The sequence below is a fragment of the Polyodon spathula genome, chromosome 4 (genome assembly GCF_017654505.1).
Source record: "Polyodon spathula isolate WHYD16114869_AA chromosome 4, ASM1765450v1, whole genome shotgun sequence".
In the NCBI taxonomy this organism is placed as follows: domain Eukaryota; kingdom Metazoa; phylum Chordata; class Actinopteri; order Acipenseriformes; family Polyodontidae; genus Polyodon; species Polyodon spathula.
In genome coordinates, this window is record NC_054537.1 from 97,279,990 (window position 1) to 97,301,634 (window position 21,645).

At 42.5% G+C, this 21,645-nt stretch overlaps 1 protein-coding gene across 7 annotated transcripts in view; it reads left to right on the forward strand.

Annotated features, from left to right (window-relative positions):
* The window catches only part of LOC121315196 (plectin-like), a 125,086-nt gene that overhangs the window by 80,483 nt on the left and 22,958 nt on the right, over positions 1 to 21,645 (forward strand). For all 7 annotated transcript variants that reach the window (XM_041249259.1, XM_041249260.1, XM_041249254.1 and 4 more), the window contains 20 exons: positions 4,788 to 4,903; positions 5,293 to 5,399; positions 6,591 to 6,710; positions 8,345 to 8,440; positions 9,221 to 9,348; positions 13,543 to 13,636; positions 13,825 to 13,979; positions 14,105 to 14,429; positions 14,832 to 14,909; positions 15,013 to 15,174; positions 15,350 to 15,454; positions 15,614 to 15,709; positions 15,821 to 15,946; positions 16,328 to 16,480; positions 16,600 to 16,754; positions 17,032 to 17,158; positions 18,039 to 18,222; positions 19,980 to 20,137; positions 21,007 to 21,185; positions 21,282 to 21,420. In XM_041249259.1, the coding sequence (XP_041105193.1) occupies positions 4,788 to 4,903; positions 5,293 to 5,399; positions 6,591 to 6,710; positions 8,345 to 8,440; positions 9,221 to 9,348; positions 13,543 to 13,636; positions 13,825 to 13,979; positions 14,105 to 14,429; positions 14,832 to 14,909; positions 15,013 to 15,174; positions 15,350 to 15,454; positions 15,614 to 15,709; positions 15,821 to 15,946; positions 16,328 to 16,480; positions 16,600 to 16,754; positions 17,032 to 17,158; positions 18,039 to 18,222; positions 19,980 to 20,137; positions 21,007 to 21,185; positions 21,282 to 21,420 (2,803 nt within the window). The remainder of the gene's footprint in view (positions 1 to 4,787; positions 4,904 to 5,292; positions 5,400 to 6,590; positions 6,711 to 8,344; positions 8,441 to 9,220; positions 9,349 to 13,542; positions 13,637 to 13,824; positions 13,980 to 14,104; positions 14,430 to 14,831; positions 14,910 to 15,012; positions 15,175 to 15,349; positions 15,455 to 15,613; positions 15,710 to 15,820; positions 15,947 to 16,327; positions 16,481 to 16,599; positions 16,755 to 17,031; positions 17,159 to 18,038; positions 18,223 to 19,979; positions 20,138 to 21,006; positions 21,186 to 21,281; positions 21,421 to 21,645) is intronic.

Consider the following 21,645-nt stretch of genomic DNA (forward strand, 5'->3'; position numbering starts at 1 on the left):
CCACGCAGTAGCACATCAAGCAGCCCTAAACCCAAATGACTACCACGCAGCAGCACATCAAGCAGCCCTAAACCCAAATGACTACCACACAGCAGCACATCAAGCAGCCATAAAACCAAATAAATATCACACAGCAGTACGTCAAGCAACCATAAAACCAAATGAATATCACACAGCAGTATGTCAAGCAACCATAAAACCAAATGAATATTACACAGCAGTACGTCAAGCAGCCATAAAACCAAATGAATATCACACAGCAGTACGTCAAGCAGCCATAAAACCAAATGACTATCACACAGCAGTACGTCAAGCAGTCCTAAACCCAAATGACTACCACGCAGTGGCACATCAAGCCTCTTGTCAGCCTGGAAAGCAGTCTGGAATAAAATGTCCATGAACTCCAGGTAAAGCTGATCTATGCAACCTGAGTTCTACAGTAGCACACATGTCTGAGTTCTAGAGTAGCACACATGTCTGAGTTCTAGAGTAGCACACATGTCTGAGCTCTGGAGTAGCACACGTCTGAGTTCTAGAGTAGCACACATGTCGGCTTCTAGAGTAGCACACATATCAGAGTTCTAGAGTAGCACTCTTCTGTGTTCTAGAGTAGCACACATATCAGAGTTCTAGAGTAGCACTCTTCTGTGTTCTAGAGTAGCACACATACAGGAGAGAGACTGGGACTCTGGTTCTTGGCAGTATAGCATTAATCTTGGTTTTGTTAAATAGTGCTGCTAAAATGCAGTACTCGGCAGATGGTCAGTTGTAACACAAGTTTTGTGTAGCTCAGGGAGAGCTAAATTGAGAGATTTCTAAAGAGGCTTCCTCAGTGCTGTAATTAAACACTGCTTCTGAGGTGTGGCACGTCTTTCAGAGAAACATTCAAAAATAAAGAATATATGCCTGTAGGGGGAAAGGAAATGTATGCTTTTGAAATGTTAGCATGTAGCTGCGAAGGGCTGGTACGCCCAGCTGTCAGAGTGAGAGGCTATTCAAAGGATCATTGGTGTGTTTGCCAGGAACACCTACAAAACACTGCTGTGAGAGTCTGAAGTGAGCTAATGTTTCAGAAGAGATGCAGCTGTGAATGCAGAGAGGAAGCTTTCCAGAGAGGGTGTACAGAGCTTCAAACTCATTTAATGAACTGCTGACTGACTGCTGTGCATGAAAGGACTAAGTTTTGGAAACAGGTCCTTTTTGTTTTTCTAAACTTTTTGTTTTATGATTTTGTGTTAAACCCCTGAGCTTTTTGAGTTGGGACTGTTGGCCCTGAGATGCAAAGGAGCTTCTTTACTTGATGTGTGGATTGGAGCGCAGTGCAGGGTGGCAGGCTGGAAGAACTTCAGTGGCAAGTTGTATATGGAGAAGCAGATGCACGTTTGGATGTTATATTGAATTTTTGGGAGAACTGGATTAGATAAATCACTGAAGAACCCTTGTTTCTGTAAAGCTGTTGATTCTGATTAAAAGAACCACCAGTTGTTCTTATTAAGTCTTTCCGTATTCATAGTTGCTCCTGTCAATTTGAAAGGAAAAGATAATTTAAACCTTAAAAAAAAAAAAAAAAGTGTTTCGCAAGTGGGTCTTCCAGAACAGATTAAGAATAGTCGATCAGAGAGAACTTTCCAAGCAATGTCTTGGTTGAAGAGGAAGATGACTAGCTAATCTAGTGGGGAAAAAAGAGCAATCAAGAAAGGCCAGTGCCTTTGACTAGGAGAAGTGGTTTCCTTGCGAGCAGCCATGCTGGGTCTGAAGAGGAAGCCGAGGGTGAAGAAGAGGCACAGTGGCTCGACGGGGAGCTCAGACCTGGAGGACCGGGTTGTGATGCTGTGCGAGGACATCCCCTTGGAGTGCTCCCAGAGCTCCTATGACTCGGGACAGGGGACCCAGAGCTCTGACTGCCACGGCACGGACCAGACCTCATTCCGAACAGCATTGGGCCTGGAACAAGAGGCAACAGGGTATTCAGTCTGCTCCACGCTGCGATTGCGGGAACTGTACGGGAAATACTACTTTCACTTATCCTTAGCCTAATGTACTGTGAAATAGCAAAAACCAAATCTTGAATGCATGTTTAGTGCAGGTCTGCACTGGAGCATATGTGGGCTCTACTGGCTTTTTATTAAATGTTTTCTTGCTAGTTCTTTATTAAAAGCAGCTTGGTTTTCCTTTTGCATTGTACTGGGGTACATGTTGTGTAAATTTGACCTACAGCTAGAAATCCATGTTTTTGAGGTTGCAGGTGATACTGCTCCGGTGCTAAAGGGGACAGCTCTATGCAGGTAACCCTGTGAGAAGTGTTAACAGAAAGGGTACAGTAGGAATATCTGTGTGTGTAAATGACATGTGATTTGTTTCAGCCCTACAGTCAGGCTATGGTTAATGCCGTGACAGGTGTCTTTGTATGTTTCTATAGCATGTACAAAATACAGCTCAAAGCTGCAGGGATTGTATTGTATTGTAGTTTTTCCCAGCGCTTTATTATGCTGCAGGGATTGTATTGTATTGTAGTTTTTTTCCGGCGCTTTATTATGCTGCAGGGATTGTATTGTATTGTAGTTTTTTCCCAGCGCTTTATTATGCTGCAGGGATTGTATTGTATTGCTGTTTATTGTTTTGCGCAGGTGATGTTATTGGCATTCCCTGGGCTCATGTAGCTGCATGCACACATACTCTTCAGTGTTTCACTCTTTGCAGTTACATGCCCCCCTCCATTTTTAAAACTTTGTATAGACTCCGGAAGCTCTCTGTTTTTGCTCAAATCCTTTTGAAAACATTGAAATCTTCAGTTCCCTTCATTGCTGTTGAAGGATGTGTAAATCATTTGCACAGGCCTGCAGACACTGACACCTCGAGCGTGCTTCAGCAGCACATGTTGAGAATATGAAGGCAACCTACAGGCAGGTGATAGTGACGATTCGAAAGCTTGTAGGGCACATTCTCTAATAAAATGAAAAGTGTATTGGCTGTAGACAGCTAACGTGGACACTGATCACATGCTATACTCCAGCCTCTCTCTACCTTATTTATTAGCCCTGGTGTTGATAAAGAGCGAGTATCAGTGAAGTACATTCATGTCTTGAAATACTCGCTCACAAGATATTCTGTTCTAATAACATTAGACATACTACAGAAAATCATGCAGCACTCTGCACTGAATATAGGTGCTGTGTCTATTCCCTGTAAGAGACATACACACACACACACACACACACACACACACACACACACACACACACATATATACACACACACACACACAAACATATTTATTTATAATGTAATGCTATACAAGTACTATAATTGCATCTCTGCCCATCTAAAAAAAACAAGTAAGAATTAAGAGAAGCAACTACTTTTCCTGGAATTCTCTGGACGTCTTTTAAATTGCTGACTCGTTTTTATTTATGTCGTCCATTTTGGAATTCCCACACTAGTAGAAGCCAAATAATCATTCACCGAAGACCAAGAAAACAAAAACACAGCAAAGACAACGGCCTTCGATACAACCCTTGTAAAAACAACAACAAGCAGGAGAGACGAGAGACAGCAAGGCATTTGAAATGTTTTACTGCCTTTTAAAATGAAAACCTGTTCATTTTAACAAATGTCGTGGAATACATATATTATAAAAAAACAGATAACAAATGGGGCTGTAGTGAACTACTTTAGGTAATAATTGCATCTCGGGGTTCTGGTGAATTCATCATAAACTACACAAGCTTCTCTGTCACAGTTTAATGTGTCAGCAGAACCCCTCGATGCAGTTATAACCCTGTAATTCACATATAATAACTCTTTAATAACCCTGTAATTCACATATAATAACTCTTTAATAACCCTGTAATTCACATATAATAACCCTGTAATAACCCTGTAATTCACATATAATAACCCTGTAATAACCCTGTAATTCACTGCAGCCCATCTATGATTATATAAATATATATATGGATGAAGGCTATATTTGCATCCTGAGCCATTCGAAAAAAGTGATAATACCACGGTAGTGACGTCAAAAAGTGATAATTCCTCTAGAGGAAAATATACTTGAACTTTGACCCATTCAACTCCTCGAGGCCATCACTTTCAATTCAAACACAAAATGTCTCGTTTTCAATCACTTGACGACACCCGCAGTAGTGAAATGTTCATTAATGATCAACAAAATGAACGTCACAGAAACCCTGCATGAAATTATTTTCCTGTAACTCAGGAAAATAATTTAAAATAATATATATACAAATGCCCTTTAAAAGTGGAAAGTTGTTGTAAAAGAATGGACAGCAATACTTCAGAGTGGATATGGCGATACTAATAGAAACAGAATTTTAATTAAGAAACATTTTTATCTCTGTTCTTCAAAGGATCTATAAAATTCTATTCTAGTAAGAAATGTCTGCTAATTTCATGTTTATGCAAAATGAATGTGCCGTGAAATATGTTCTTCATACATGTGATGTACATTAAAAGAAAAAGAAGCTCAAACATTATTATATTATTGCAGCAGAAATGGACCTTGAAGGTCATTAGCGAAATTAAGTTGCCACAAAAAAATCCTGTTTTACAGTACTGCAGTATTTTTCATATGGACCAACACCTCTTGACAAACATCAGAAAGCAATGCTATTTTCGCATGAGCTCATTGACAATATATATATTTCCTGTTGAACCTAGACAGAGTGATTAATGGGCCAATGTACCGGGTAGTCGATCTGTGTCTTGTTCCCATACTGGGTCCTGTCCCTGTCCCTCTCTCACCCTATGAATCCCTTTGAATCCAGGCCGATGCTGATCGACATGAAGAGAGTGTACCGCCAGACGAACCAAGAGAACCTGGAGCAGGCCTTCACCGTCGCAGACAGGGAGCTGGGGGTCACCCGACTGCTGGATCCAGAAGGTATCCTGCAGGGCTTGCCTTCAGATACAATGATGCATTACAATATCTTTGTTAAAGACTGTGTAGCAAGAATGTGTGCTGTGTTTACTGTCTGTCTATCTTACTGTGATCTATAGTGTGTGGTTCTTACAGTCTAGTAGCATAGGTTGGGTTTCATATCTCTTAATGTACAAATCCAGAACATGCATCTTTATCATTTAATTTGGATCTTTTTCTGGAACTCTGGGACCTGCGATTTCACCTTTTAAATTATGTTATGATCAGTAAAACAAACAAAAGAAAACACAATGTTCTACTCCACTTGTGAACAACTGCAAGAATAAAAAAGTGAGTGAAAAAGACTTGTGAAAAAATGTGTGCAGTTGTAGATGTGTGTGTGTGTGTTTTAGATGTGGACGTCCCCCATCCTGATGAGAAGTCCATCATTACATACGTCTCGTCTCTCTATGATGCCATGCCACGCGTCCCTGACGTGCAGGATGGGATCAAGGCCAACGTGAGTGGTGGTGTTGTTATTATTATTATTATTATTATTATTATTATTATTATTATTGTTGTACTTTTTAATTTTTTTTTTTAAATGCCGTTTTTGGAATTCCACCACTAGAAGCCAGAACAAAAACACAACAAAGAAAACAGCTTTCGATATAAACCTTGAGATAAAAAAAACTTACAACAGCAGGGGAGACTAGAGACAGAGATTAATGTGTGATGTTTTACTATGTTTTAAAATAAAAACCTCTTCAACAAATGTTGTGGAATCTATGTATAATACAAAATAACAAATGGTGCTGTAGTGAATTGCTTTAGGTTATAGTTGTATCTCAGGGTTCTGGTGAATTCATCATAAACTATTCACTCTCGTGGTTTACCTGCTGGTTTGTCAGCTTCTAGGCTCCAACCTATCTCACAGCAAGGGAAAAGTGAGGTACTTGAACCTGTACTCTCCAACATATCTCACAACAAGGGAAAAGTGAGGTACTTGAACCTGTACTCTCCAACATATCTCACAGCAAGGGAAAAGTGAGGTACTTGAACCTGTACTCTCCAACATATCTCACAACAAGGGAAAAGTGAGGTACTTGAACCTGTACTCTCCAACATATCTCACAGCAAGGGAAAAGTGAGGTACTTGAACCTGTAATCTCCAACATATCTCACAGCAAGGGAAAAGTGAGGTACTTGAACCTGTACTCTCCAACATATCTCACAGCAAGGGAAGAGTGAGGTACTTGAACCTGTACTCTCCAACATATCTCACAGCAAGGGAAAAGTGAAATACTTTAACCTGTATTCTCCAACATATCTCACAGCAAGGGACAAGTGAGATACTTGAACCTGTACTCTCCAACATATATCACAGATTGTTTTGTTTTTAGTTAGATGTTGTATAACAACACAGTTTGTCAGCATCGAAACAAAGTTAATCAGTTAGGATATCACAGTGTATTGTGGCTATGTTGTGTAGCTCTGCGTACTGAAATTAATCAATCAGGATAACACAGCGTATCGTGGCTATGCTGTGTAGCTCTGTGTGCTGAGGTTAATCAGGATAACACAGCGTATCGTGGCTATGCTGTATAACTCTCTCTCTCTCTGTGCTGTACTTGGAATCACTAAGCATGTAAGTAAGCAAGCAGAATCTCTGCATGGCAGTGAAAGCTCAATTCTCTCTGTCTGGCTGCAGGAACTGGAGCTCCGATGGCAGGAGTACTATGAGCTGGTCACCTTGCTGCTGCAGTGGATTCGACACCAAGTCATAATCTTGGAAGAGAGAACGTTCCCCAGCAGCTACGAGGAGATTGAGGTCAGTTTCACTGCTGTGGGTCAAGGAATGGGAGTTTAAATGAGTGCTCAGCAGAGCACCAGCTCAAGGGATGGGGTTTAAACTGGAGCAGACACTCTAAGTTAAGGTGGCCAGTCCAACAGCAGAGGAATGCGACAGTAATGCAAAGTGCTAAAGCATTGCAATGACCTTCTTCTGTTGTGTTCTGTATCTATTAATATTCTAATGAACAGAGGGATATCTAGAAGGTCTGTTTTATAAATGCACATTGGTGTTTAGTTTGGAGTTTTGATCAAGCTGTAGTTTAATTCACATCTCACCCCTAAAAGTGAAAATAGCTTTAGGTTATGTTGAAGACAGCAGTGAATCAATGTCAGACTGAAAACATGCCCTGTGGCTTCACTACTCAGCACTGTTTTCACCCTGTCCTGTATCTGACCTGCACATGCAGTTTCAAGTGCTGCAAATCCAGGGCTTTTCTTGAGGGCCTTAACCATTATTACATTAAACAAGAACAAAAAAAAGGAGTTGAAGACCCAACTACATTTTTGAGGATTGCTGTAAATCCCACAAGTGTATTAATTTTGTAATTGTGGCAATAAATAAAAAGATCAAATAGAGATGGGAAATGTAATTGTGTTTAATAGCAGGCCGTTGTTTGGGTGTGGACTCAATGCTTTGAACTCATCAATGCTTTGTTCTGCAGCTCAGTATGCCCTAGGGAACATTGACAGGTAGCCCTTTCCTTCCCATTCTCTGGTAAGGATTCACTACAGGAGGATTCGCAGAACATTCTTTTGAATTAAGATGCACAAGATGTTACAAGATGACTGCCCACAATCTGACTTGTCTTTTAGAGTCGGACCTGAGATAATAAGGCTGTTTTAACAAGTGTTTTATAGGGTGTTGAGATAATAAGGCTGTTTTAACAAGTGTTTCATAGGGTGTTCCATAACTAGCCATATTAGATCATGGTAAGAAGAACTAAGTTGTGTTTTATTTTCTAAAAACCCCATAAATACCTCTGCTCTGGGGCAAGGAAGATTTACTTGTACTCGCTTGTTTTTTGGGGTTTTTTTTTGGCGAATGATACTATACTGACTTTTCCTAGTGTCCCTGTGTGAGCCTATGTGTGTGCCTGTGTGTGTGCACCTGTGTGTGCGTGTGTGTGTATGTGTATATGTGTAGAAATATATATTTTATTTTAAAGCAAATATACTATTGGCAGCATTCCTAAAATATATTGATTGGCTCTTTACTATGTTCTAAAAGAAAGTGAAATTAAATGTCAAACAACATTCTGACTAAAAGTCTTTTTCAGTGTCTTCAAAAGCAATGCAGCACTGAAAAGGTGTCGCCCCGGGAAGAGTTTTACAAGACGTGTTGTGATCTGCTGTGTTTAATATACAGGCAATGCTTGGTAAACCGCAGTGGCAATGACATAAAAGCCTTCCTGCTGCTCTATGTTGGCCTCCTTCACACATCCTGGCAGTAAGATAAATCTTTCAGCAAGTCTGCTCCTGCTGATCTGTACCTAAATGGCTTGTAAACTGCAGAGGGTGTGTCAGTGCATCAATGAATTGTGTTGTGTCAATGTGAACGGTCCTGATAACACTGCAGAGAGTAATTGAATCGGGGAAATTATGTTTCTGTAGATCCTGTGGCGGCAGTTCCTGAGGTTCAAGGAAACTGAACTTCCAGCTAAGGAGGCTGACAAGAATCGTTCCAAGCTCGTCTACAAGTCCTTTGAGGTGAGCCCCTTGTACTGTACAAACATGGCAAACTCTCTGTGTGTGACAGACATGCTTAAACCAGCTGTAGAAACATGTTGTTAATCTTATCTGATTATTATTGTGGCTGTAATGAAAAATGCCCCCCCCCCCCCAGCTCTAAAAATAAAATAAAAATAAAACACAGCTCAGCACAACTCAGCACAGCTCAGCACCGCTCAGCTCAGCACAACTCATCACAGTTCAGCACTGCTCAGCTCAGCACAGCTCAGCACAGCTCAGCTCAGCTCAGCTCAACACAGCTCAGCACAGCTCAGCACAGCTCAGCTCAGCTCAACACAGCTCAGCACAGCTCAGCACAGCTCAGCTCAGCACAGCTCAGCTCAGCTCAGCACAACTCAGCACAGCTCAACTCAGCATAGCACAGCTCAACTCAACATAGCTCAACTCAGTTCAGCTCAACGCTCAGCTCAGCTCAACTCAGCATAGCTCAGCTCAGCTCAACTCAGCACAGCTCAACTCAGCTCAACTCAGCACAGCTTAGTTCAGAAAAGCTCAGCTCAGCTCAGCTCAGCTCAGCTCAGCTCAGCTCAGCCAGCACAACACAGCACCATGCACCAAACCATCTTAATTTCAGTTTTGCTTTGGGCTTGTTCTCAAACTGAGTTGAATTGTTATACTTGTATGGAGACACTGCATATTGTATTGTAACATGAATCTTTGCATGCATACACACATTAGAGCTGTTTCCTTTGCAATGCCAGCTAGCCGCTGTATTTAAACACATGGAACATGTTGCAGGGTGCTGTGCAGGCCGGGCAGGTCAAGGTCCCTCCTGGTTACCATCCCATTGATGTTGAGAAGGAATGGGGCCGCCTCCATGTGGCGATACTGGAGAGAGAGAGGCTGCTCAGGACAGAATTCGAGAGGTGAGCTAAGTGATGTGAAGAACAAACATCTCGGACAGTAGCACAAACGGGTTCAGAGTTCTGCACATTATTAAGACCCTGGTTCATAGTTAAGTGGTGTAGCTGCATTCTTTTTTCTGTGACTGCGTTGAGGGCTGTCTGTTTGTGTGCATCAGTAGCTGCCTCAGGAACAATACATCATTGGTCTGACAAGCTAGGAATCAGAGCGCTTGGTAGAATTTACTGCATACCCTAAGGGAACTGAGGAATACAGTCGCATGCTGTTCTGTCGCCAGAATAAATTGCATTTTTTGCTTAGAGAGCCGACTACAGGAAGCTGGAGGAAATTCAGTAAGGAGGAACATGCTGTACGGTGTAAAGAACATTTAGTTACAAAGGAGTTCTCTGACAATACACATCCTGAATGACACAGTGTTTAAACATACTCATTTACAAACTCACAGTATTTAAACATGCTCTCTTACAAGCTCACAGTATTTAAACATGCTCTCTTACAAACTCACAGTATTTAAACATGCTCTCTTACAAGCTCACAGTATTTAAACATGCTCACTTACAAGCTCACATGCTCACTTACAAACTCACAATATTTAAACATGCTCTCTTACAAGCTCACAGTATTTAAACATGCTCACTTACAAGCACGCAGTATTTTGGCATGCCCACTTGTTTTGTGTTGGGTTGCAATAGGTAAGTTTTTGAAAAATTGCTAGCGCTAAGTTTAAGAACTTTAGGAGCAGGCATGTTGCTGATGGACTGATCTGGTGGTGAGAAAACTGATCAATTCACATGACGCAGAAAAGCAAGACTGTATATCAATTCAAACTAATAGGAATGCATTTATTTTCCTAGGGCATTAACATGATTACAGAGTTAATCATTTTTCTTATCAAGAGAAATGCAACTCAAAGCTGATCAGGAGGGACGTCACAACACTGCTGTGTTGCTGGAGCTTGATCAGCCTGCAATTTTGTGTTTTGGAAACTGGCAGTGTAAACAAGACCCAGTAGAAAGAGCTTGTATACTGGCATAGGGTCAATGTTACTCAACCAGCCCAGATCACAGCCCTTTCTCAGTAATAATCACAGAGGGATTTACTTTCTTTGTAGCCTCAAGTCTGTCAATATACAGTATACAAAGAAGGAACAAGTCTGTCATGGATTGCATTACTTAGTCTGAGTTTACAGTACTTGATGATCTGTGTGATACAAAAAATTGGAGACCTGTATCAATTCTTGGTGAGGATTATAAAATCTTTTCTAAAGCCCTTGCAAATCATTTACGGACTGTAATAGGAAAGGCAGTGTATTCAGATCAAACTTATTGTGTACCTGACAGATCAATTTTAATATTTTTTTTTTATTTGAGACATTCTGGCAGCTTCCAAATTATTTGGTTTTAGGGCAGGTTTATTGTCACTTGATCAAGAAAAAGCTTTCGACAGGGTTGACCATGGTTACCTCAGGAGAGCTTTGGTTTTATAGAAAAGATTAAATTACTCTATTGTGACATTTTTAGTCTGTTGAAATATATTGGTGGTTTGAGTCCCCCTTTCCCTGTTAAGAGAGGCATTAGGCAAGTGTGCCCATTGTTTGGAATACTTTATACATTGGCTATAGAGCCTTTGATCAACAAGTTGAGGAGCCTTTTGACTGGTCTGTCCATCCCTCAGGTTTCTAGTGAGCCAGTGAAGATCACAGCTTATGTTGATGATATTACAGTTATAGTGATCAATTAAGCAGATATTGTTCAGTTAACTCTCTGTCAAAGACTGTTTCAAAGGTTGTCATCAGCAAGGATAAACTGGGCTAAAAGCAGTGGTTTGCTTATAGGAGACTGGAAAGGCGGTCGTCCGTCAGATTTACTCAGTAGATTACAATGGAGGAAGGATGGAATCCGTTATCTTTGAGTATATCTAGGCGATGACAGCAATATAAAAAAAAAAAAATGGGATGTGCTGGAGAAGTTGAAGGCCAAACTCCAGAGATAGAGGTGGCTCATCCCGCAACTCTCCTGTAGAGTAAGAATGTTGATAATCAATAACTTGGTGGCCTTTAGCTTATGGCATCATTTGATCTATTTCGAACCCCCAGAAAGTTTGGTTAGGCAAGTCCAATCAGCACTGTTGGATTGCTTTTGGAGTGGCTGCACTGGGTGAGAGTGTGATCTATTTGCCATTGGTTGAAGGGGACAGGGCGTTATAGACATTTCCAGCAGAATTGCTGCATTGCGGCTTCAAGCCCTGCAGAGGTTGCTGTATTCCCCTGAGAGACATTGTTGGATGCAGTTTGCTTCTTTGTTCCTTCGACAGGTGGGTGGGAAGGGGTTAGATAAAACTACGTTTTTTTGTCAGTTTAATAAATTGGATGTGAAACAGCTGCCAGAATATTATGGCAGTTTATTTAAAGCATGGAAGCTACTGACCGTAAAGAGGGATCCTGGGAATGTAACCCTGTATTGGCTGTTAGAAGAGCCTCTGCTAGCGAATAATGGGTTAAAAACAACATTGGGGGAATCTAACATTTTTATAGAGCGTTTAGTGAGGGCAGAAATAGTAAAACTGAGAAAGCTGCTGGATCATGGGAGCTTCACGTGGAAGACGTCGGAGTCCTTGGTTTCAGAGCTAGGGATCCACTTGGTTCGCATGGCTGAACGTTTCATTAATGAAGTGCGCAGTACCATGCCTGAGGAAAATATAGAGCTGTTGGAGGATGTGCTTAGAAATAAGACTCTGCCTCAGCCTGACCCTGGTTGTCCCAATTTAGATAATTCCCCTGAACTCAGTCTGGACTCTGATGTGCCAGGGAAGCTATTGACTGTTAAAGATCTGACAGATCTTTCCCTGGCTACAGTAGAATCTGTATATACTTTGTGTAAAAACATATCATCAGAAACAGCTTGAGTCATTACCTGATACTCCTTGGAGAGAGAGGTTGGGGGTGGAAGGACATATACATCCAGCCTTGGGTTCCTTAGAAAAGCCACCATTACCAAAAAGATCAGATGATCTGCAGTGGAGAATTTTACATGCTGTTCATTCTTTTGTGTGTATAACGAATCTGGAAGTTAACGATAGATGCCCTTTTTGCTCTCAAAGAAACCTTTCATTTGTTTTCTTTTTTGTAAAAGATTAAAACCCATGAGAAATGTTATTGTTGGATTGGCTATTTTAAAAAGTAGAACAAATTATGAAGATGAATGGTTTTAGTAATCCAGATCCTGTTACCATTGTTAGAATGTTGTTATTAAGCAGAATGAAGCTGGATTTTAGTTATTATAAAACTACAAATAATTTAGAGAGCTTCCAGCAGATTTGGTGTGCAGATAATGTGTTGTGTCACATTGAAGATAATAAGCTGTGTGTGAAGTTTTGATATTGTGTTGTTTGAATTCATATAATTGGCTTTTCTAATATTAATATTTAATCAATGAAACAAATGTGTTAATTTGTTATGGAATGGTGTTTAATGTTTTTTTTCAATGTTTTTGCCTTTTTTTATAAGTGTTTAATAAAGTATTTTCAAAAATAAAAAAAATCTATCTATCTATCTATCTATCTATCTATCTATCTATCTATCTATCTATCTATCTATCTATCTATCTATCTATCTATCTATCTATCTGTCTATCTATCTATATCATTTACATAGATCATATAACCAATACTGCACTAATCTGCTTTTTTCCAAGGTGTAAACCATTTAGAAATGTTTTTTATAGCAACCAGTTACGCTGCCTGTAAACTTTTTTTTTTTTTAGTAAGCTCTCAACATGTATTCAGACTTCCATTTAAAATGATATAGCAAATACATTTTGTGTATGCAAACATGGCTGTATAGAATAAAGATCTGTACTAAACAAATTGAGACCTTACTTTAGAATTGTATCAAAACACTGCAGCCAACAGGTCTCGTCAGCGTGTCTTTACTTAAGATTCACTCATTTGTACCTACAGTGGACTATATATGTAGCAACAAATCAGCTTGTGTCAATCTGTCAAACAAAACTGTCTAGAATCTGGAACAAATCTGACACAATCTGCAGAATAAATACAGTGTGCAGAGCCTAGTGTGTGCAGCTTCTATTACTGTTTAGTATTGCTGTTGCTGCTGCTGTGTTTTCTAATTATTACTGCTGTAGCCGGACTTCCCTTCTTTCCTTCATTGAGTGACTTGTCTTTCTTCTCGGTGGCAGGCTGGAGAGGCTCCAGAGAATCGTCAGTAAGATCCAGATGGAGTCCGGGGTGTGTGAGGAGCAGCTGAACCAGGTGGACTCTCTCTTACAGATGGTAAGTCCCAATCCCAATTCAGACCTGTTTATTCCATTGGCAGTGGCCGTCATTGTCATCTTCTTATGGCTTGTTTAGCTTAGGAGCGCCAGGATAGGACACTGCTCTGGGCACAGTACTCTGTATTTTAAAGTGGCGTGTCTCAGTATAGCATCATGGCAGGTTGTTGACCTCGTATCTCTTGTCAGGATATCCGTATGCTGAATGCTGGGAAAGTGCCTCAGAACTCAGGGGAGATCGAGAAGGAGCTAGACAAAGCGGACGGGATGATCCGCCTCCTCTTCAACGACGTGCAGGCCCTGAAGGATGGGCGCCACCCCCAGGCTGAGCAGATGTACAGGAGGTAAGAATGAGGTGCTGGGCAGGGGAAAGGGCAGCTGCTGCTTCCCTAGTGTTCATCTCAAACTCTCACTATTCCACTTTTCACACTGCAGCTCCTTACGATACGCATTTTGTTTTTGTGATCAGAGTTTACCACCTCCATGAGCGCTTGGTGGCTCTGCGCACCGACTACAACCTGCGGCTCAAGGCTGGTGCTTCACAGTCTTCGATCACCATGACTCAGCACAACATGACTCAGCAGAGCTCGCGGCAGAGACCGGAGCTGGACGATGTGACGCTGCACTACGTTCAGGACCTGCAGGGCTGGGTGGAGGAGAACCAGAGGCGCATCGACGGGGCTGAGTGGGGGGTCGATCTGCCCTCTGTGGAGTCCCAGCTGGGCAGCCATCGAGGCTTGCACCAGTCCATTGAGGACTTCCGCTCCAAGATCGAGCGGGCACGCACTGACGAGGTACAGTAACAGGCAGCTGGACAGCCACTGTCTCTGTTGCAGGGTTTGGGAAATAAAACTGGATATAAAATAAAGGGGTAACTCACAGGGCTAGCTCCTAGTCTAAAGTGACAGAGAAGTTGGCGAGGGCTTTGTGTTATTCACTGTTCACTACTGTAACTTGCACAACCACTTGCATTCTCTTACACACTTACACACTTTTGTTCACCCATATGCTTATTTTCTGACACAGACATCCTTACAGTTGGGCACTCCCTCTCACTTTCACTCACTCACTCTCGCTCTCGCTCTCACTCTCACTCGCTCTCGCTCGCTCACTCACTTTCACTCACTCACTCGCTCTCGCTCATTCACTCGCTGTCACTCACTCACTCACTCACCAGCTGTCCTGTTATGTTCTAGAATCAGCTGTCGCCTATCAGCAAGGGTTCCTACAGAGAATACCTTGGGAAGCTGGATCTGCACTATGCTAAGCTGCTGGTAAGAAACAATTTTACAAGCGGTACAAGTGATCTAATTGCAATCCTGCTGTAGTAGGTATACCAAGTGCGAAATACCTGTTATTTTCTTTTGTTGCCTTTAGAATTCCTCCAAGTCACGCCTGCGTCATCTGGACAACCTCCACGGCTTCGTGTCTGCAGCCACCAAAGAGTTAATGTGGCTAAATGACAAGGAGGAGGAAGAGGTGAACTACGACTGGAGCGACCGCAACACCAACATGTCGGCCAAGAAAGACAACTACTCGGTACGGCACTGCCAGTCTGCCACGGCTACACTGAGCAACTGCAGTTTATTATGAAAAAAATAAACACACTCAACGGGCTTTGCAGTACTGCATTCTAGTGCCATTCTGCACTTATAAAGGTGATGGGGTTCTGCAGAGTGCAGCGATGTTGAGGAGTCTGTTGTGTTTTCTGAAGGGTCTGATGCGGGAGCTGGAGCAGAAAGAGAGGAAGATCAACAGCACTCAGGCTACGGGAGAGCAGCTGCTGAAGGAGGGCAACCCTGGCAGGAAGACTGTCGAGGTGAGCTTCATGACCAAGCTAACCCTTGAGTAGGGAGGGGGTCAGCAATAACCCTTGAGAGGGGGGTTTAGCTTCAACAGTGCGAGAGCTTGATTAGACCTAACAGCAGTGTCTTCATGGGGCTCCTTTTAATACTCCTGCCTGTGTCTCTCTCTCCAGGCATTCATGGCAGCCCTGCAGACGCAATGGAGCTGGATACTCCAGCTGTGCTGCTGCATTGAGGCGCATCTCAAGGAGAACACGGCCTACTTCCAGGTACACAGCTCCTGATTCTTCACTGGTTATCTCGTGAATGAGGGATAGAGCACATGTAGCAGCATGGGCCCATGGTTTAATGTCTTCTCTCTGGCTCCCTCTTCCTTGCAGTTCTTCTCTGATGTGAAAGAGTCTGAGGAGTACCTGAAGAAGATGCAGGAGTCCATGAAGAAGAAGTACAGCTGTGACCGGACGGTCACTGTCACTCGTCTGGAGGACCTGCTGCAGGACGCCATGGTAAGCACTGCACGACCTCCTTTTTGATTCTGGAGAAAAAAACCTTGCCAAAGTTTACTTGGGATAATAATTAAATCAAAAATGTTTAAAATAAAATAAAAGTGAAATGACTCACCTAATTTACTGTATAAATAAAATAAATCAATTAATAATAATAATAATAATAATAATAATAATAATAATAATAATAATAATAATAATAATAATTCAGCAAGAAAAATCATTCTTGAATCATCATAAAAAACAGTGCTTCAGCAAGCAATCATATTGTATGATGGAAGTGATTGCACAACAATCACGTTCATTATTGTTAACAGGTAATTTAGCAACATAGCAACGTACCAGCAGGACTTGTGATCTTCTTCTGCCTGTCTGTTCCAGGATGAGAAGGAGCAGCTCAATGAGTACAAAGGACAGCTGGCTGGTCTCAACAAGCGTGCGAAGGCCATCGTTCAGCTCAAGCCTCGCAATGCTGCCAACCCTTTGAAGAGCAAGCTTCCTGTCCAGGCTGTGTGTGACTTCAAGCAGATGGAGGTGAGGGCCTCGGGGAACTCTCCTGCCAGAACTACGCCCATTAGTACTTTTTAAAATAATAATACTTAATAATAATAATAATAATAATAATAAGTGACCCTTTTCTTCCCCCCTCTTAGATCACTGTTCACAAGGGGGACGAATGTGTTCTGCTGAATAACTCCCAGCCCTACAAGTGGAAGGTGCTGAATGCTTCCGGTAACGAAGCTGTGGTGCCGTCTGTCTGCTTCCTCGTCCCACCTACCAACAAGGAGGCCCTCGATGCAGTCAGCAGGTATGGAAATGGACCCAAGCAAGCATTGCACAAGGACAGCCATGCGTGACATAACAAAAAGTAGCAGAATGAACCTGTTTCTTTACCCTGTTACTGTGCTTGTAATAATCTTGTTAAAATAATGTAATAAAAAGTATTAAAGGATTGGACTCTCATGGATATTTCAAATATGTCTTAGGTGAAGTCACTGTGCACATATTTAAGCTTACATCTATCCATCAGGATTAAGTATTTTGACACCCTTGATCATTTGAACCCATTCTTTGGTATTTTGTAGCCTGGACTGCATCCACCAGAAGCTGGTGACCATGTGGCATCGCCTGCACGTCGATATGAAGAGCATGCTGTCTTGGCAGTACCTGATCCGGGATATCCAGCAAATCAAGTCCTGGAACATCACCATGGTGAGGAGCACTGCTTGGTTTGCACTGTCTGGGCTGGCTACTGACGTACAAACACAATCATCTGTGACAAAGTGAGACTCGTCCTGCCTGGATGCTGCCACCGCTGGCAGTGGATGTAGGACACAGTGGCAACAGTTTAGCAGGGGGTGCCCGGGTGTTTATTTTTTCAGCAGGGCATTTTGACAAATAGCACACTGCATCTTTAAGAACACACACCCCCCCCCCCCCCCAAAAAAAAACCCAGCAGTGCTACCTAAACAGTCTATTCAATTCCCTAACTTCCAGTCAGTGGTCTAATCTAAGACAGCTGACAAAAATAACAACAAATTGTACAAAAACAGATCTCCAAATCCTTTCCAATATTTGGACTCGGGTCCATACACAGGCACAGCCTGGTTCCCTTAATCATCCACAGCTGTCTCTAGTGCTGTGTAAGGAGGCCCTTGCGCCCGTCTCTCCTCAGTGCTGTGTAACGAGGCCCTTGCGCCCGTCTCTCCTCAGTGCAGTGTAAGGAGACCCTTGCACCTGTCTCTCCTCGGTGCAGTGTAACGAGGCCCTTGCGCCCGTCTCTCCTCGGTGCAGTGTAAGGAGGCCCTTGCGCCCGTCTCTCCTCAGTTCTGTGTAACGAGGCCCTTGTGCCCGTCTCTCCCCAGTGCTGTGTAAGGAGACCCTTGCACCCGTCTCTCCTCAGTGCTGTGTAATGAGGCCCTTGCGCCTGTCTCTCCTCAGTGCTGTGTAACGAGGCCCATGCGCCCGTCTCTCCTCGGTGCAGTGTAAGGGGGTCCTTGTGCCCATCTCTCCTCAATGCTGTGTAATGAGGCACTTGTGCCCGTCTCTCCCCAGTGCTGTGTAACACGATCCTTGCACCTGTCTCTCCCAGTTCAAGACCATGAAGCAGGAGGAGTACATGCTGATCCTGCGCAACCTGGAGCTGCACTACCAGGACTTCATGCGGGACAGCCAGGACTCGCAGCTCTTCGGGGCTGATGACCGCATACAGATAGAGAGCGACTACAGCAGGACGTCGCAGTACTATGAGAGGCTGCTTCGCACGCTCGAGAAAGGTGAGCGCCAGCCAGCACGGTTCTGTAATGAACTTTCACAACCAGTCTAAAACATGCATCGAGGTGTTATACAGTGAATTAAACCGATAGTGCATTGTTTTATATACTGTTATTTTGCAAAACAAACAGAAAAAAAGGTTTCCGTCAAGTTCATGCAGTAGAACTGATTGAGCACAAGGACCATTTTTAAAAGTATGCTGGGAATTCCATTCCTAACCTAGTCTTAAGTCCTATCGGATGCCTTTTACTGCGTTCTTTTTATTGTCCCATGCTATTGCAGAAGTACAAGAAAGAGAATGAAACCGTGTTTAACTGTTAACTTCATATTCCAGGGTATATGAGCAGCTGGGAAGGTGAGTGCAGTGCGACTGTTCATTTGTGGCTCACGAAATACCAGCACAATTTTTGAATTTGTGTTTGGATGGTGATCCAGGATTATTCATTCAGTACGAAGGTGTGTTTGGATGGTGATCCAGGATTATTCATTCAGTATGAGGGTGTGTTTGGATGTTGATCCAGGATTATTCATTCAGTGCGAGGGTGTGTCTGGTTGGTGATCCAGGAGTTTTCATTCAGTATGAGGGTGTGTCTGGTAATTTGATGACCAGGATTATTCATTCAGTGCGAGGGTGTGGTTGGATGTTGATCCAGGATTATTCATTCAGTGCGAGGGTGTGTTTGGATGTTGATCCAGGATTATTCATTCAGTGCGAAGGTGTGTTTGGATGGTGATCCAGGATTATTCATTCAATGCAAGGGTGTGTTTGGATGGTGATCCAGGATTATTCATTCAGTGCAAGGGTGTGTTTGGATGTTGATCCAGGATTATTCATTCAGTGCGAGGGTGTGTTTGGATGTTGATCCAGGATTATTCATTCAGTACGAGGATGTGTTTGGATGTTGATCCAGGAGTATTTATGCAGTATGAGGATGTGTTTGGATGTTGATCAAAGATTATAGGAGGCTGTGTGGTCCAGTGGTTAAAGAAACAGGTTTGTAACCAGCAGGTACTTGTGCCCATCTTTGGGGCTAGATGTTGTTTTAAGTGACTCTGCAGCTGATGCATAGTTCACACACCCTAGTCTTGTATCTTGTAAAGCGCTTTGGTGGTCCACTATGAAAGGCTCTATATAAAAATAAAGATTATTATTAACAACTATCATAAATTTGACCTCAGCTTTTCAGTACAAGCATGAGAAGCTTTGACTGCATTTCACTTAAAACAAAAAAAAAACAACTTACAGCTTTCTTCACTTGGCCATAGTGGTGTCTTAATGTACTAAATGTACATGTAATTCTGTTACTATATACTGCACCATATAAAATGCAGGTAGTAAAAGTCGTATTGCAATATGACTTTAAACTGCTGTGGACATTGGTGTCTTCTTAGAGGTAATGTATTCTTATGCCATAATGTTATATTTGAAACAAAATGGTAACGGAATTGCATACATCAAGCTCTGCTTCTTTTTTAATTATAACACAAAGCAAAATAATAAAAGCACAAAACGATTTATGCTGAGTTATTAAACTGATTTACTAATGGGTTTCAGTTACAATGCTATGCCACACAAACATGCTAATTTTAACAAAACTAGCTCACTGTTTCATTACATTCAGCCATGAATTATGCATACGTAAGCAATGAGTCCAATGACAGAAGCGCTCACATGCTGGTACAGTTCTGTACAGATCCTGTTTTAATAAGTTTCATGTGGTCTCTGCATTGCATGTGTAACATTATTGTTGGTTCCCAGGGGAACATGATGAGTCCGTGTGTAAGAGCTTCATCACCCAAATGAAGGATATCCGTCTGCAGCTGGAGGGCTGCGAGTCCCACACCGTCCACAAGATTCACTCTCCCCTCGACAAGGACCCCCTGAAGGACTGCTCCCAAAGGATCGCTGAGCAGAAGGTAAGCCTGCGTCCCGGGTTAACGAGGGCCAGGGTCTCCATCTGCTTGTGAGGGTAACGTAAAATGATCTTGTTAAGTGAGTGAGAACAGAGTAAGGGCAGGGAGAAAAAAAAGAATGCAAGGAAATAGGTTGAAACAATGGGAAAGGAAAATAAACATTGCTCAACAAAAAAAAAAAAAAAGTATTCTGCACATTCCTTCCCTGCTGAGAGCTACCAACTGACACCAGAAACAAAGGCCTATAGTGAGTGACTGAGAGAGAGCGAGAGTGAGGACAGAGCAGGGAGGGTGTGGAATGGCATTGCTGCCAGATTCAGTGCTGCCTCATTCCATCTCCCAAGCAGACAGTGCTTGGTATGGTGTAGCAGAGCCCTACAGCTGACCAGCTGTGTTCCTCTGTCATGGAGACTGAAGTCAGTGCACTGTGGGGGCTCCTCTCCCTCCTCCTCTCCCTCCTCCTGTCAGTAGTAGAGGTGTTGGTGGTGCTTGTGTTATCGCTGCTCTTGAACTTTGACCTCTTGGAGGGATTCTACTCCCCGCTGAGGCTCAGCCGAGCAGGAGAGGCTGTGAAGGAGTCAGGCACCCAGGTATCCTGCTTTTATTCATTTATTATTCAGGCAAAAATAAAGGTAACGTTTTACAAATGGTTGATGAGCATTATTATTATTATTATTATTATTATTATTATTATTATTATTATTATTATTATTATTATTATTATGATTTGGAATGTTATTTCTTGCTTGCTGATGTATTATAAAATGTAACCCATATATTAACCTTTTGGATGTCAACCCCAGTTGTCTCCTTGTTTCTGCAGAAGCAGCAGTGATGAGAATAAGCTCAGCCTTTGCTTTTTTCCCCAACAGCAAATTCAAGTGGAGCTGGAGGGGATCAAGAAGAACCTGAACAAGGTGACTGAGAAGACAGAAGCCATCCTGGCCTCTCCTGAGCAGTTGGGTTCTGCCTCGGTCTTACGTTCTGAACTGGACATCACCCTGCAGAAGATGGACCAGGTTTACAGCCTGTCCACTGTCTATCTGGACAAGTACGTCGTGCTACCTATACAAGTATTGCCTCATTGCCTGTCCTGTTCTGAAGGAGCGAGTCCTGCAACTCTTCTCTTTCATTGCCCTCTCCCCAGGCTGAAGACCATCGACCTGGTGATCCGCAGCACACAAGAGGCTGAGGAACTGGTTAAGAAGTACGAGGACCGTCTGAGGGAGGTCAACGAGGTTCCTGCTGACGCCAAGGAGCTGGAGACCTGCCGTACGCAGCTCAAGGTATAGAACACACTTACAAACATGTGTACACACACATAGCCTTGACACACACTAACAAACATGTGTACACACACATAGCCTTGACACATGCTCAATCACATTACACACTTACAAACATGTGTACACACACATAGCCTTGACACATGCTCAATCACATTACACACTTACAAACATGTGTACACACACATAGCCTTGACACACGCTCAATCACATTATGCAGTTATA